The following is a 17,719-nucleotide window of genomic DNA, read 5'->3' on the forward strand; positions in this document are numbered from 1 at the left end:
TGACACAGTCCTCCCAGTAATCCGGAAGCGTTTATCCCCTGCCCAACTGATGTCCGGGGGTTCATCAGGGGATGTAATTCAATTAAAAAAGCAAGGCATATGTAATGAGTAAAAATAAGTATCCCACAGTCCTGATAAAGAAGCTGTAAACAAGCTTATATGGAGACCCAGCAATACAAAAACAATACCTGAAACATGGACCTATGCAAATGTGTAGGTCATATGTGGTCCCGACTGAGAAAGGCCCTGGAGCCTCCAATTGCTCCAAATGCTGGGCCAGATGCAATCCTCCAGGTAGAAATATGTGCCCCAGAGGTTGCCTCAATATTGATGTGGTGTGTATGTGGACTGGCATCCCATTAATAGTAGCGCCGGCTACATTATATAACCCGGAACTGACTTGGATGGAGTGTGCATGTGCCCCACCCAGCACGAACCTGTAAGTGCCAGGTGGAACGCATATGCGTCCCTCCATGATGCGAGACTAAATCAGCAGCGGAGGGTGAATATACTCCCCCGAAAGCCACAAGGGAGAGCACAGGGGCTGTGTAATAGCGCAGGTGCACCATTCCGTTTAAAAGTGGCCCCGACCGTAGTCTACAGACCGAAACTAGTGCGGGTGGAATGCGCATGCACCCCACCCTCAGATCCGAAAGTGCCAGGTGTAACGCAAATGTGTCCAATAACAACACAAAGCAGGAAATAGGAGCCGTGTATCTCTTTTATGTTTTATATCCCCAAGGTGCTCATTGATCCTCTCCCTCAGTTGTTTTTTGTTTTTCCCACATATCCAAAGGAGCAATTACAGTCATGGCCGGCTTTAGGCATGTGTGACTTGTGCGGTCGCACAGGGCGCCGACGGCCATGCTTTAGGGGGGGGGGGGCGCAGCAGAGAGGTAAGAAGTCATAAATTTCCTGGCTCCTCCGGTCCCAGCACTGCATTTTTACTGTAACCGCCGCTAGTTAATTACCTAGCTTTATGTAGCCCCCTTGTAGCCGGGCCCACCATGTTCACCGAGACCCCGTCACAGCTGCAGCAGAGGGGCCCGGCGGTGTCGCTCCAGCCACAACTGCAGTCTGCACATGACTAAGGTGCTTGCGAAGTCCATCTAGGGCATCGCATGCAAATTAGTCATGTGGTGGGGGAGGCACTGTGAATGGAGCAGAGCAGAAAGGTGGCGCGTCATCCCGCAGCCCAATGTGATGAGGTCATCACTCTGCACCTCATCACAGTGCTGCAGGCAACGCGGATCTGGCGAGCGCGCGGCATCTGGCAGGGAGAGGTAGGTGCTCTATGAGCTGAAGATTGCCGGGGGTGGTGGGGGACCCGCTGACTCCAGGCGTGGGGGGTGCTGACTCCAGCCGTGGGTGGTGGGGGGCACTGACTTCAGGGTTGGGGGGTGCTGACTTCAGCCGCGGGGTGCGGGGGGGCACTGACTCCAGCCACGGGTGGTGGGGGGGCACTGACTCCAGCTTCGGGTGGTGGGGGGTCACTGACTCAAGCCACGGGTGGTGGGGGGGCACTGACTCCAGTGGTGGGGGGGCACTGACTCCAGCCGTGGGTGGTGGTGGGGGGGCACTGACTCCAGCCGTGGGTGGTGGGGGGGGCACTGACTGCAGCCCCTGCCTTGCTTTAGCTGGATGTGTGGAGGGCACACATCCAGCTGAAATGCATTGCTGCTCAGAGAGGACGCTGCAGGATGTTGGAGCCGGGGAGGGTGAGTAAAATGTTTGCTTTTTTTCTTTTTGCAGTAGACAAATATACGAGGAGAGACCTAGGAACGGCACATATACACAAGAAGGAGGATATATATACCAGGAAGAGGACAAAACCCAGGATGGGGACATATATACCAGAATGTGCCCAGGAGGGGAATATATATACATCAGGAAGAGCCTAGGAGGAGGATATATATGCTGGGAGAGGGACAAATAAACCATGATGGGAACATATATACCAGGAGTAGGACATATATACCAAGAAGGGGACAGAAACCCAGGAGTGGGATATACATACCAGGTGCCCAGAATTGGACATATATACCAGGATAGGGACAAATAAACTGGGATGGGGACATGCATACCAGGAGGGTCCCTGGATGGGGACATATATACCTGGAAGAGGACATTTATGCTAGGAAGAGAACAATAAACCAGGATGGGGACATGCATACCAGGAAGGGCTAAGGATGCAGACATATATACCAGGATTTGGACATATATACCAGGAGGATAATATACAGAGAGACAATGTGGGTGGGGGATAGTATACAGAGGGGTAGTGTGTGTGGGGTGATATACAGAAGAGCATTTTGGGTGTGAGGATATATATAAAGAGGGGCAGCTTGTGTGGGAGATAGAGTACAAAGGGGCAGCGTACATGAGGGATATTACACAGAGGGTCATTGTGTGTGTGGGTATATTATACAGAGTTGCAGTGTGTGGGGGATATATAGAGGGGCAGTGTGTGTAGGATGCTACACAGAGGAGCAGTGTGTGGGATAATATACAAATGGGCAGTGTGTTGGTATTTACAGAGGAGCAGTGTACGTGTGGGGACATTATACAGAGGAGCAATGTGTGGAGGGGGATATATTGAGGAGCAGTGTTTGTGGGGAGATATTATACAGAAGAGCAGTGTGTGGGAGGATATTATACAGAGGAGCAGTGTGTGGGAGGATATTATACAGAAGAGCAGTGGGTGTGGGAGGATATTATACAGAGGAGCAGTGTGTGTGGGAGGATATTATACAGAGGAACAGTGTGTGGGATATTATGTTGATAAACAGTGTGTGGGGATACTAAACAGAGGAGCACAGTGTGGGGGGATATTATACAGAGGAGCAGTGTGTATGTGGGGATAGTAAACAAGACCAGTGTGTGTGGGGTATTATGCAGAGGAGAATTGTGTGTGGGGGATATTATACAGAGAAGCAGTGTGTGGGGGGATATTATACTGAGGAGCAGTGTTTGTGGGGGATATTATACTGAGGAGCAGTGTGTGTGTGTGTGGGAAAAGTATACTAAGGTGCAGTGTGTGTGTGTGTGTGGGATAATGTACTGAGGTGCAGTGTGTGTGGGATATTACACTGAGGAACAGTGTGTTTGAGGGGATATTATACAGAGGAGCAGTGTATGTGTGAATATTATACAGAGGCGCAGTGTGTGGGGGATATTACACTGAGGAGCAGTGTGTTTGGGGGGATATTATACAGAGGAGCAGTGTGTGTGTGTGTGTGTGAATATTATACACAGGGGCATTGTGTGGGTATATTCTACTGAGGGGCACTGTTTGTGGGGGATATTATACATGGGGCAGTGTGTGTGGGAGAGATATTATACAGAGGAGCAGTGTGTGTCTGTATGTGGGATATCTTACAAAGGGGCGGTGTGTAAGGATATTATACAGAGGAGCAGTGTGTATGTGGGGATAGTAAACAAGACCAGTGTGTGTGGGGTATTATGCAGAGGAGAATTGTGTGTGGGGGATATTATACAGAGAAGCAGTGTGTGGGGGGATATTATACTGAGGAGCAGTGTTTGTGGGGGATATTATACTGAGGAGCAGTGTGTGTGTGTGTGGGAAAAGTATACTAAGGTGCAGTGTGTGTGTGTGTGTGGGATAATGTACTGAGGTGCAGTGTGTGTGGGATATTACACTGAGGAACAGTGTGTTTGAGGGGATATTATACAGAGGAGCAGTGTATGTGTGAATATTATACAGAGGCGCAGTGTGTGGGGGATATTACACTGAGGAGCAGTGTGTTTGGGGGGATATTATACAGAGGAGCAGTGTGTGTGTGTGTGTGTGAATATTATACACAGGGGCATTGTGTGGGTATATTCTACTGAGGGGCACTGTTTGTGGGGGATATTATACATGGGGCAGTGTGTGTGGGAGAGATATTATACAGAGGAGCAGTGTGTGTCTGTATGTGGGATATCTTACAAAGGGGCGGTGTGTAAGGATATTATACACAGGGATATCATGTGGGGGTACACTGAGGGGCAGTGTGTGGGAGAATATTAGAAATAGGGGCAGTGTGGGAGAGAGATTATGGAAAGAGTCGGTGTAGAGAGTATATTTTGGAGAGGGGAAGTGTAGGGGGTGTATTATTAATTTTCTAAGGGAAATGCTTTATTTTCTGGGACAACTTCAAAGGTGCTAACACTTTTGTCCGTGTGTGTGTGTGTGTTTGTGTGTGTGTCTGTGTGTGTGTGTCTGTGTCTGTGTGTGTCCGTGTCTGTGTGTGTGTCTGTGTCTGTGTGTGTGTGTATATGTATGTATGTATGTATGTATGTATGTATGTATATATATATATATATATATAATATATATATATATATATATATATAAAGCTGAATGTGTGTATGTGTGTGTGTATGTCCGGGATTGGTGGATTGGCATCTGCACCGTCGCAGCTACAGCCACAAAATTTTTCAGACTCGCACTTCTGGATCCCGAGAGCGTCATAGGCTATGTTTTGAGGGGAAATTTTAACCCTGCGCTTTACAGTTATTCACCAAAAAACCTGCCTCCATTAAAGCGAATGGAGCTGGGAGCCACAGTGCAGCCACAACTTCAGAAGAATGCGCAGTCATGCCCTTTTATGGAATGTTGGCGTGTCACAATGCAGACACAGATAGGGAAAGAGGCAGACACAGACAGGGTAAGAGACAGACATAGACAGGGTAAGAGACAGACACAAAGAGACAGACACAGACAAAGAGACAGACTGACAGGAAAAGAGACAGACAGGGAAAGAGAGAGACAGGTAAAGAGACAGACACAGACAGGTAAAGAGACAGACACAGGGAAACAGACAGACAGGGAAAGAGAGGGAAAGAGACAGACAGGGTAAGAGACAGACAAAGACAGGTAAAGAGACAGACAAAGAGACAGACACAGCACAGGGAAAGAGATAGACAGGGAAAGAGAGGGAAAGAGACAGACAGGGAAAGTGACAGAGATAGATAGACAGACAGGGAAAGAGATTGGGGAAAGAGATTGAGACAGACAGAGAAAGAGACAGACAAAGAGATAGAGAGAGAGAGACACACACAGAGAGATATATACAGAGGGGGAGACAGACAGAGAATGGGAGAGAAACAGAGAGACAGTTACTATCCCGGGCGTCAATACATTCTAGTTATACATTCTATCCCGGGAATGTTAATACATTCTATTTTGTTAACAGTTATTAACCCGGGCGAAGCCAGGTAGTACAGCTAATATATATATATATATATATATATATATATACATATATATATATATATATATATATATATATATATATATATACACACACACACACACACACGTTTTTTCAAGAATGGTGGTGATTGTGGAGGGCTTGAGGGGTGGAGTCGGAGCTGGGGTGGGGTGTAATATCCATGGATACGGCATAAATGGTTGAAATCGGAAGACCTCTAAAAAAACGAAATCAGACGTGGTGGATTTGAGGTGCAGATTCTCCAGCACAAATTTGTAATTTATTGTACATTTGAAGAGATCAATTTTTTTAGGATATAAAAAAAATGGCCTCCTGTCCTCGTTTGTTTCCTGGGAAACGGGGTAAAAAATAAGTATTCAGGCTAAGGCCGGCCCTGATTACAGTTCACAGATAAACCACTCCATCTGTTTTGCAGTTTGCAAAATTCCGTATGTTAAACACTCTGCATGTTGTATGATTCAGGAATGTTATAGATTGGTTTATATGGGAACAAAAGCTGCAGGAACCACATCTAACCATGTTCCGGTTGACCTAGGAGGGGTTAAATAGCTATGATCTTTTATAGATCTCCACCATCTCAGGGTAACCTTTAGAAGGGTGATAAAGGTGATAAACTCACGAATGTCCGGGTCTGCCCTAACGTTGTCCCAGTCTCATTTTAGGATACCCATGACTCTATCATTTTGGTCATGAAATGTCCCTATGAGGCGCATAATTTTGTCTTGTTCACCCTTAGTGTGAGGATTGAGAAGATCCCTTCTATGTTTTTGCCAAGCATGAACATAGGCTGGTTTAATGATTTTCGGTGCTTCTATGATGGACCCTTTCTTTCAGATGATGTGCCTGATGTTGAAAATCGATTAAGGATGAACAATTTATTTTTAATCTTAAGAACTACCCCTTCAGAATGCCTTTCCTAAGGGCCGGTTGGTGATGGCTCTCCCACCTCAAGAGACTGTTGCTGTGGGTTTCCTATGTATCGTTGTACACAAGCCACCATCCTCAGTGATAGATATAGACAGATCCAGGAACACGAGACCATCTCCACCTATTTCATACGTAAATGTAAGTCCATAATCATTGGTGTTAAGATGCACAATGAATGCTTCGAAAGGTTGTGACACCCCCTGTCCAAAGGACGAGGATGCCATCAATGTAACGCCCCCAAAAATTAATATGTGGCTCCAGGTGACATCCTAAAAACCACCTTGTCCTCCCACCAACCCTGGAACATGTTGGCATAAGTGGGGGCACATTGTGGTTCCCCTGAGTTGGTGGTAGAACTTATTATTGTAGTTGTGGTTCAGGACAAACTGGAGTATTCTCATGATAAAGGCATTATGCTGTCGCATATGGTTTCCCCGCATGATGAGGTAATGTTCCACCGCTTCCAAACCTCACTTATGTGGTATACTACTGTAAAGTTGTTCTACATCGATGGAAGCCAGTATGGTGTTAGGACCCACATTGATGTCAAGTTTAGTGAGTCGGTCAGTAGTGTCTCTGATATACGATGGTAGGCTGGTAACGAAACGGTGGAGTACTTAATCAAGATACGCACTTGAGTTTTGACTTAGCACATCCACCCCTGACACTATTGGCTCCCTCTCAGGGGTGTCTGACCCTTATGGATTTTTAGTATAGCGTAAAAGGTGGCAATGATAGGATATTTTGGGTGGAGAAAGTCAAATTTGTTCCTGGATATGATAGATGTTTCCAGTGCTCGGTTCAGTATGCTGAATAAAATATCAGCACACTCCTGTGTGAGGTCAGAAGGGAGGATCCCATATGTGGATTTATCCACAAGAATGGTATAACAGATCAACAGGTATTTCTCAGAATCCATAATGATAATATTTTCCCCTTCATCCAGTTTTATTTTTTAATAGTGGATGAGGTGCACATGTTAATTTATCTGTATTTCTTGTCCTTGTAGCTGCTCTCAAACACTTTTAACTCCTTAGTTGTTTATGCAGACTATATAGCGGCATAAAAATACTTGCTCTAGTTTTTCCTTTTGGAACTTTACCTTCACTTATTTGGATTATCTTTGTACACCATTGGGTTTTCAGGGGATTTTGCTCCAGGACTGGGGTCCCCTAAAGATATGGTATAAGGGACATTATTGCTTTCATCTTTGCACCTTTGGAATGGTTCGGGTACATTTAGCGCTCCAATGACACCATATCTGCATCTCTGTTGTAGGTGAAGCGTATCTACTCCCTTATTTTGCCTCTATTGTTTCCACCCAGCCTGCTGGCGGAGCACATAATGCACCCCACTACTCATATTTCCTGCTTTGTGATCTGGTGGCACTTCTGTATTTGGGGGTGCGCATTCCACCCACACTACTTTTAGCCTGTAGACTACGACTGGCGCCACGTTTAAAAGGAATGGTGCACTTGCCCCATCACATAGCCCCAGTGCTCTCCTTGTGGCTGCCGGTGGAGTACATTCACACTCAGCCGCTGGTACTTTCGGTCTTGCGGCATGGTGGGACGCACATCCATCCAAAGAACTGCAGGCCTCACTTGCGTAGCGCTGGTCTCCCTGTGCTCCCTGCTCTTCCCCTGCAGGTACACGCGCTTGCTCACCGCTGCGGCAAACTCTCACCATGTGTCCAGGCGTCTCCTGGCTCATCCACATGTGCTCTCCTTGCTTCCTGTTACCGGGGCATGTGCACGTGACGCACGTCCCCTGGGAGTGTTCCTGGGGCGCTCATGAGCTGGTGCCCTTAATCGCTGAGAGGTACTGGTTACTTAAAGTACTCTCCTGCTAGGGGAGGTGCTTGATCAACGTGTTTAGTTAGTCGTTCTGTGCCCTATCCAGGTCACCTTGTCCGCTGTGTCATCAGACATCTAAACAAAGTACGGGAAAAGCTTTCTCCATGTTGTGAATAAAGATTCTGAGATTTTTTTTTAAAGACACTATCAATTGTCGAGATGGGAAAATATTCTGCCTGGATTAAAACTTGGAAATTAAAGAGTTATTCCCAAAATCATGAGTTATCCCATATCCACTGGATATAGGGCAATTTGCTGGTCGATGAGAGTTTAACTGCTGGGAGCACCAGTCATCCCGAGATTGAGGCTCTGGAATCCCAAGAATGATGCTTTACAACCCCATCTTTAAAATGCCCCTCTCTGTGTAATCAATGTCCTCCTAAAGGAGATGTATGGATGTGATGTAAGAAGTCACTCGTGGCTTTCTTCCTGACTCCTCCCCTCCATGTGACATCATCACAGGTCCTGTAAGCACAGATATATATTCAGTGTGTGGCTCTGCGGGTGGAGGTAGGTGGAGAGGGACAATCACTGGGGACCGTTATCATTGCCCCCTTCCAGTCTTTTGGACCTTTTGAATATTCTTTGTATTTTATGAATTGTTTTTGTGGGATAAGTTGCATTTAAAGTAAATATCGCTTATTGTTTAAACTACTATTCACGTTTTATGAAGGTGTTATGCAAAAAATAGTGATGCTGCTGTTTTTTAGATTGTTTATTCTTTAAATTTATTCTATAATATTGTTCTTTGTTATCTATGGGTCAGCACGATTACACTGATACCAAGTATCTGCTTATATTTACGTTGTTCACTGTAAATTCTTACGTTTGCTGAATTCTCCGAAGGCAATGACTCATCCTGTCCATGGAGATACAGGAGGGATATGATGCTGTTGGGTGAGAATCTCACATGAAAGAAATTCCATGAATTGTAGAGATGACACTGCAAACGTCTCGCACAGGGCTGAGCATCACTCATACCCAAGCACATCGCTGCTCACTTCAGTGGTTTGCACTCGTAACTCACTTGAGCTTCGAACCTAAACTTTTTTTTTGAAAGTCAGTTTCCAAACACAAACCGCGAACCTCAGATTCACTCAACTCTAGTTTTAGGTCAATTAAGATTACCAAAATTTATATTTGCCAAATTCCAGAATAATGAGGGAGAGAGAATGTTTTAAGGCATTTTTATTACTTTCTGCAAAGTCAAACGTTTTCCTCCATGTCATTAGTATTTGGTAGCATTGACCTTACACTGTGTGACTTGGGGAAAACATTTTGGATCTCCTTCCTCAAGCTCCTCACAGTAGTTGGTAGGAATTTGGGCCCATTCTACCTGACAGAACTGGTGTAGCTGAGACATGTTTGGAGGTCGCCTTGCTCGCACCGGCCTTTTCAGCTTTGCCCATGAATGTTCAATAGGATTGAGATCAGGGCTTTGTGATGGGTACTCCAAAATATTGACTTTCTTATGCTTAAGCCACTTTGTAAGCAGTTTGGCAGTATGCTTCAGGTCATTGTCCATTAGGAAGACCCATTTCCGCACAAGCTTTAAGATTCTGATTAATGTCTTGAGATGATTCTTCAGTATTGCCCCATAATTTCCTTTCTACATGATGCCATCTATTTTGTGAAGTACAACAGACTCTCCTGCAGCAAAACACCCCCACAACATGATGCTGCCACCCCCATGTTTCACAGTTGGGATGGTGTTCTTAGGCTTCAAAGCTTCACCCTTTTTCCTCCAAACGTAACAATGGTCATTGTGGCCAAAGAGTTCAATTTTAGTTTCTTCAGACCACAGAACGTCTCCAAAAATTAAGGTCTTTGTTCCTGTGTGCATTTGAAAACATTAATCTGGCTTTAGGTTTCTTTTGGAGTAATGGCTTCTTCCTGGTAGAGTGGCTTTTCAGCCCATATTGATACAGTACTCATTTTACTGTGCATAATGACATAATGAGATAATGAGTTTGACCGAGAATTATATTCTGAGAAGTAGTTGAAGGGATATATATGAATTGACTTCGATTATTGAGTGTGATAGGCCGCCCTAAAAAGATGTGTTTTTACTCAACGTCTGAAGCTGTGTAAGTTGTGATTTATCCTAGTTTCTTGTTGTAGAGCATTCCAGAGGATTTGTTTAGCTCGGGAGAAGTCTTGGAGCCGGAAGTTGGAAGTTCAGATTATTAGTCGAAAGTCGTTTGCGGAGCGTAGACTGCGGATAGGGTGATAGACAGAAATGAGGGTGGAGATGTAGGGAGGTGCAGCACTGTGAAGGACTTTGTGGGTGAGAACACGCAATTTAAATTGGATCCTAGGATGTATGGGCAGCCAGTGTAATAATTTGTACAGAGTGGGAGCGTCCGAATATCGATTAGCCAGATAGCTGACTCTGGCTGCTGCATTAATGATGGACTGGAGAGGGGTAAGCCTAGTAAGAGAGAGACCAATTAATAGAGAGTTACAGTAATCAAAGCGGATGTAGATCAGGGCAACAGTGAGTGATTTTGTAGTTTCCATGGTGTGGACCGGGTAGAATCTAGAGGTGTTCTTCAGGTGCAAGTGACAAGAGTGGGCGAGAGATTGTATATAGGAGGTGAAGTAAAGATTGGTGTCAAGGAAAACACCCAGATAGCAAGCCTACAGCCTAGGAGTTATCGTGATACTGCACACAGAAAGGGAGATGTCAGTGTGCCGCCCCTGCAGTGGTCAAACCGCTTGGATCAGGGGGTTCTGCTGATAAGGCCGTAATTTAGGTTGATGCAATCTAGTCATGCATCCCTCTTAAACTGTCTGCAGTCCAAATTATGAGTCACTCGTGGTAGCATGCATAACCACCTTTCACACACACCAGAGACGTGCTCAGATATGAATAGAAAGTAAGACTGATTTATTTCCGGAAGTTGTACAAATATATATAACCTTATTGGCTAGGTGCCAAGAATACGTAACACGTCTCCTATTGGATAAAGTAGAACAGCTTATTCTGTGATATACAATTTACTGTAATGTGCTTGGTTCCTCATTTATATTAAGCAATGTCAGCATGATTCACTTGTCACAAGAATAGCCCAGACTGTCTGAGTTTTATGCCAAGAGATATGTGGGGTACAGTTCAAACACCATCTTAAATCCTGTTCTTTATGGATATCTCCATGTAACTCTTATATACTTATAATAATTCATAATCTTGTCCATAACACTGCTGTGGCTCGAAGGTCTCCAGACCCGGGGGGCTCGCAGCCACTCGAATGTAAAAGGGTGTATTTACAGGGGATAAGAGTTCGTGATGCCACCTGTGGTTCGCTGGGAGTACCACCACTGCCGATGGGAGTACCCAGGGGAGATGGAGTGGGGCAGCCAGATGATGTTCTCTCCACGGGTAGGGGAGGCCCTGGGACTCTGGATGGTGGGAATGCTGGTGTAGGGGAGCGCAGGGCTGGTTGGAAGCAGTGGAGACCACGTACTCACTCAGGCAGTGTTGGTGATGATGCGACTGCAAAGCAGACTCTGACAACACGGTAAACCAAGTTTCTGGGTGCCACTGCCCTCTTGGGGGAGCCCGTCCAGGTATCCGTCCCCTATAGTACTGCCGGGAGGTCCGGACCCTGCCTCCGTGTACAAATTAGAAGCGATCTGGTGGCCCGTTGGCATAAAGCTGCCCGGGCCCCACTCCCTACTTATTGGTAGTGGAGCTGTGCTCTCGAGGGCTCACGCTTGGGATTTCTGTGGGCTGATTGGGTTGGAAAGCCCTATCCCCCTTGTTGTGCTAGTGCCCCCGATCTCTGAGCTTCTTGCGGACAGTCCATAAAGTCACTATATTTCGCAGGTTAATTGCCGGGTTGCCTGAAGCTACTCCTTGACCTAGGGTCGAGTACCCCGCCATGATTTCGTTCCTGGACCAGTTATTAGACTCAGATGCCTCCCGTCCTCCAAGACTGGGTCCAGGCACCCAGCCTCAATACCCTGCAACTGGGTCTCCGACTTCTCCGGTCAAAGACCACCATCTGTGACCAAACCTCTGACTCCCAGGGAGCCACACACTCCCCAGCTCCTCACTACTCAAGGGCTACCGCTGTTCTCTCTCTCTTTCCCTCCCACCAGTTTGCTTGACCCTTAGGTGGGCGGCCCTATTCCAGCTCAGCAGGCCACTGGTGTGTCTGACAGGGTGTGGTGTGAGGTGTGGTTGGGATTTGGATGCTGATGGAGGCAGTACCATAGGTTGGGAACCCAGAACCATGGGGGGGTTGAGTCCTGCACTAAGAGATAAAGAGCATGCAGTACCCTGTGATGCCCTGACTAGCTCACGGGCATCACATCAGGTTTAGGGATTTTAGTAGATGGAGGGAGTAGAAGTAGTTCAGTTTTGGAAAGGTTAAGTTTCAGATAGAGAGCAGACATGATGTTGGAAACTGCAGACACACAGTCACTGGTGTTCTGTAGTACAGCGGGAGTGAGCTCAGGGGATGAGATGTATACTAGTTGTGTGTCATCAGCATAAAGATGGTACTGAAAGCCAAATCTATTGATGGTCTGTCCAATTGGGCAGTGTAGAGAGAAAAGAGACAAGGGTCAAGGACTGAACTCGGTGAGACCCCAACAGTGAGAGGATGAGGAGAAGATGTGGAGCCAGCAAAAGATGTACTGGATGAGTGGCCAGAAAGATAGGAAGAGAACCAGGAGAGCCTGGTGTCATTTAGGCTGACTGAATGGAGCATAGAGAGAAGGAAATGGTGATCAACAGTGTCGAAGGCTGCAGAGAGGTCAAAAAGAATAAGCAGGGAGTAGTCACCATTACGTTTTACTGTCAGTAGGTCATTGGTCACTTTGATGAGGGCAGTTTCTGTTGACTGTAGGGGGTGGAAGCCAGATTGTGAAGGATCTAGAAGAGAGTGAGAGGAGAGGTAGCAGGTGAGACGAAATAGACCAGAAGCTCCAAGAGTTTAGAGATGAAAGGGAGATTGGAGACTGGTCTGTAGTTGTTTATGCAGGATGGCTCAAGAGAAGAATTTTTTTTAATAATTGAGCAATGATAGAGTGTTTGAGGGAGGAGAGGAAGATACCGGAAGAGAAAGAGAGAGAGATTGAAGAGTTTAGTTAGGTGAGTAGTAACGACTAGAGATGAGCGAACCGGCCGTGGTTCGGCTCGAGTTCGGTTCGTCGAACGGAGGTCTCGTTCGAGTTCAGTTCGGCGAACGTTCGACGAACCGAACTCGAACCAATAGGATATAATAGGAGGCAATCACAAACACATAAAAACGCATTATAAATGTACACATACAGTTAATAAACATTGCCATAACACTTACCGGTGCCCGCGATCCCTCCTGCACTCTGTCTCCTGCCGCTATTCCATCCGATGATCGCTGAATCCTCCCGGTGACCAGCACTGCCAGCAGTGATGCAGGACCTATCGTGACGTCAAAATAGCCATGTCACCAGTCACGTGGCTATTATCTCATTGGCTACAGACTGGTCACATGACTATGACGCGTCATGTAGGACCTGTCATTGCACTCTCTGGTACACGGTGCACATTTGTGTATCGCCGTGTACCGGCGACATGCTCTAGCACACGGTCGACTCCCTGTTCCGTTAGGGACCGGCTGACACAGCCGGTCATTAACGGAGATCACCGTTGCCATAGCAACGCAGTTAGCGGTGACGTCACCGCTAACCGCGGCTCCGGGAGCACCGTTGCTATGGTAACGCATCTGTCAGCGTTACCGCTGTTACCGCTGACAGCCAGCAGCACTGATCACTCACGGAGTGAAGGCTGCATGCTGCTTCCCATGCAGCCTTCACGGAGTGAAGGCTGCACGGGAAGCAGCGTCTTCCCCATGCAGCAGTGATGGAGCAGAGCTGCATTTGTTGAACAAGAAAGACAGAAGACCATGGATCGTGGAGGGCTGACAGGGGGTAATAAAGATGGAGTCTCTAATGTGTCTGTGTATTTATTTCTATTAAAGTATTTTTTCTCTGTGTGGTTTCTTTTTTTTAACCCTTTATTGGAGATTCTTAATGGCCGGGTCAAACGTGCCTGACATTAAGAATCTCTGGCTTAATACTAGCTAGTAAAACAAAGCTAGTACTAACTCATTATTACCCAACAAGCCACCCGGCTTCAGGGCTGTTGGAAGAGTTGGATACAGCGCCAGATGATGGCGCTTCTATGAAAGCGCCATTTTCTGGGGCGGCTACGGACTGTAATTCGCAGCAGAGGCGCCCAGAAACCTTGGGCTAACCTGTGCTGCGGATTCCAATCCCCAGCTGCCTAGTTGTACCCGGCTGGACACAAAAATGGGGCGAAGCCCACGTCATTTGTTTTTTAATTATTTCATGAAATAAGTGAAATAATTAAAAAAAAACGGGCTTCCCCATATTTTTGGTTCCCAGCCGGGTACAAAGGCAACTGGGGGTTGGAGGCAGCCCGTGGCTGCCTGCTGTACCTGGCTAGCATACAAAAATATGGCGAAGCCCACGTCATTTTTTTGGTGGGCAAAAAACTTCTGCATACAGTCCTGGATGGAGTATGCTGAACCTTGTAGTTCTGCAGCTGCTGTCTGCTCTTCTCCATACAGACAGACAGCAGCTGCAGAACTACAAGTCTCAGCATACTCCATCCAGGACTGTATGCAGAAGTTTTTGCCCCCTGAAAAAATTATGTCGGCTTCGCCATATTTTTGTATGCTAGCCAGGTACAGCAGGCAGGTACGGCTGCCCCCAACCCCCAGTTGCCTATTTGTACCCGGCTGGGAACCAAAAATAAAGGGAAGCCCTTTTTTTATTATTTCATGAATTTCATGAAATAATTAGAAAACAAATGACGTAGGCTTCGCCCCATTTTTGTGTCCAGCCAGGTACAACTAGGCAGCTGGGGATTGGAATCCGCAGCACAGGTTGGCCTGAGCTTTCTGGGCCCCACTGCTGCGAATTGCAGTCTGCAGCCGCCTCAGAAAATGGCACTTTCATAGAAGCGCCATCTTCTGGCGCTGTATCCAACTCTTCCAGCACCTGCCTGCTATACCTGGCTAGCATACAAAAATATGGCGAAGCTCACGTCCTTTTTTTGTAGTTTTTTGTCAAAAAAAATAAAAAATGCTTCCCTGGATTTTCCATTTCCAGTGAAGTTAACACCAAGCAGTGCTGGTTAGCAGCCAGTAGCTGCTTGGATTACCCTTAGCTAGCAATACAAAAAATGCAGCGGGAGCCCATATATATTTTTTTTAATTATTTATTTAAATAACTAAAAACAAAATGGGCTTCCCTGTATTTTGATTGGTGGACATCATAGTGCTGTAGAAATAAATCTTTAAAAAAAATGACGTAGCGCTCTGCGGTATTTTTGATTCTCAGCGCAGATAAAGCAGACAGCTATGGGTTGCCACCCCCATCTGCCTGCCGTTACCTTGGTTGGCAATCAAAATACAGGGAAGCCCATTAATTTTTTCTATTTAAAAAATAGTTACAAAAAAAATGACGTTGGGTCCCCCCATTTTTGATACCCAGCTAGGGTAAAGCAGACGGCTGTAGCCTGAAAACCACAGCTGGCAGCTTTACCGTGCTTGGGGATCCAATGTAGAGGTCCCCCCAGGCTCTTTTTTTATAAATATTTTATAAATATTAATAATTACACAAAAAAAGTAGGGTCCCCCCCAAATTGGATCACAGCCAAGGTAAAGCGGACAGCTGTGGTCTGGTATTCTCAGTGTGGGAAGGTCCATAGTTATTGGGCCTTCACAGCCTAAAAATAGCAGGCCGCAGGCACCGCAGACGTGGCGCATCCACTAGATGCGCCAATCCTGGCGCTTCACCCCAGCTCATCCCGTGCCCTGGTGCAGTGGCAAACGGGGTAATAAATCGGGTTGATACTAGCTGTAAGGTCACCTGACATCAAGCCCAGCAGTTTGTGATGTCATGGCGTCTATTAGATACTCAACATCATAAACTGTCAGTACTAACAAAAAAAAAATCGACAAAAGAAATTTATTTGAAAAAACAGTCCCCAAAACATTTCCTCTTTCACCAATTTATTGTAAGAAAAAAAATAAAGGGGTCCCACGACGACTCTGGACCGTCTAGAATATGGGGGGAGACACTCAGGGAACGTATCCCCCATTTTCTAGGAGTGCAGACCCTTCATGTGAGGAGTGTGGGTGCAATGAATCTGCACTCACTCTCCCTGGGTCCACAGCAGCAGAGTCCATGTCGTAATGGTTGCTACCAAAGCTGCAATGCCCTGCTCATGAGGTAAGGGCATGCCTAATCAGGAGAACTATTCTACATTTCCAAATATTGGTATTTGCTGATATTATTGCTATTCCACCTACTATATATTGGGGATAGGATCTTGGAGATGGAATACCCCTTTAAGTCCAGTTATCCAGCTGAATGAATACTTAACAACAGAGCTCGTTATTTAGATGTGTTTTCTTGTGGCGTATAACGAACTCTCATGTTTGGTAGTCGTTCAGCAGGGAAACTATAAAAGCAAATCCCTCCATTTGGAAATGTAGTATATAGCTCTCCTGATCAATTATGTTCCTTACCTCATGAGCAGGGCATTGCAGTAATAATAATAATTTATTCATTTATAAAGCGTTATTAATTCCATAGCGCTGTATGTCTTTGGAGTGTGGGAGGAAACCCACGCAAACACAGGGAGAACATACAAACTCCTTGCAGATGGTGTCCTTGGTGAGAATTGAACCCAGGACCTCAGCGCTGCAAGACTGCAGTGCTAACCACTGAGCCACTGTGCCGCCCATTTAGCTTACAGATGCATAACCACCACTCACTGTGTCTGAACACAGGAAGCTGAGCTGACAGCCGCTCTGTGCATGCGGCAGCGTCTATTGTGAAGGAGAGGGCCGTGGGGGGATCAACGCTGCACAGGTACCGTGGGACACCGGGGAACACCGGTGGGGTTATAGGGGGTGACCTGGCAGGGCCTGGGGAGGAGTTTTCTGTCGCATGTGTCATGGCACATGCGACAGAAATCAGAGGAGTAGGGTGAATGCAGCCGGCGCGCTGCTGTGCGCGCGGCCATCTTGGATTTCTGGGAGGGCATCAGGGGGGGCACTTTGGCTACACCGGGGGACCGGGGAGGAGATTTATCATGTTTGTTCATGCCAGATGGGAGATAAATAATTTTTTATCGGCGCTGTCATTTACTGTAACGTGATCATCGGTGTACGGTGTATACCTGTGATCACGTGAGCGGGGACCGGAAAAACCGTCCTGAATCATGATCTCCAGGGTCTCAGCTAGCCCTGAAACCCCGGAGATTTTCTGACGCTGGGGGGCGTTATTCACTTATTTCTGCCTGCTGTTTATAAACGGCAGATCAGAATAAGGCTACATTAACACGACCGATCCATTTTTGCGGTCTGCAAAAAACAGTCCGTTTTTTTTCACGGGTGCATCCGTGTGGCATCCGTTTCCGTTCCGTAGACGGTCCGTATGTCATCTGTTTGTCATCCGTGTGCCTTCCGTTTTTTTTGTGTACTGCAAAAAACTGAAGGAGGGTAAATGCATAAATTTACCCAGGATTCATAGCTTCATCCTACATGAGACGGTCACATGTTCACTCCAGTGCCATTTTCTACTGCTTTTCACAGCTTAGAGCGCTCTGGTGATTTTCTTGTGCTTGTGCACTTCATATCAGTCTTTTCTGTCATTATAATGGCAGAAAGACAC

At 46.4% G+C, this 17,719-nt stretch overlaps 1 protein-coding gene across 1 annotated transcript in view; it reads left to right on the plus strand.

Moving 5' to 3' along the window:
* The first annotated feature begins 6,211 nt into the window (after nucleotides 1–6,211).
* LOC142313071 (uncharacterized) overlaps nucleotides 6,212–17,719 on the plus strand; it is a 38,366-nt gene continuing 26,858 nt past the window's right edge. The window contains exon 1 of the mRNA XM_075352054.1: nucleotides 6,212–6,302. Coding sequence (XP_075208169.1) covers nucleotides 6,212–6,302 — 91 coding nt within the window. The remainder of the gene's footprint in view (nucleotides 6,303–17,719) is intronic.

The sequence above is a fragment of the Anomaloglossus baeobatrachus genome, chromosome 5 (assembly GCF_048569485.1).
Source record: "Anomaloglossus baeobatrachus isolate aAnoBae1 chromosome 5, aAnoBae1.hap1, whole genome shotgun sequence".
Taxonomy (NCBI): Eukaryota; Metazoa; Chordata; class Amphibia; order Anura; family Aromobatidae; genus Anomaloglossus; species Anomaloglossus baeobatrachus.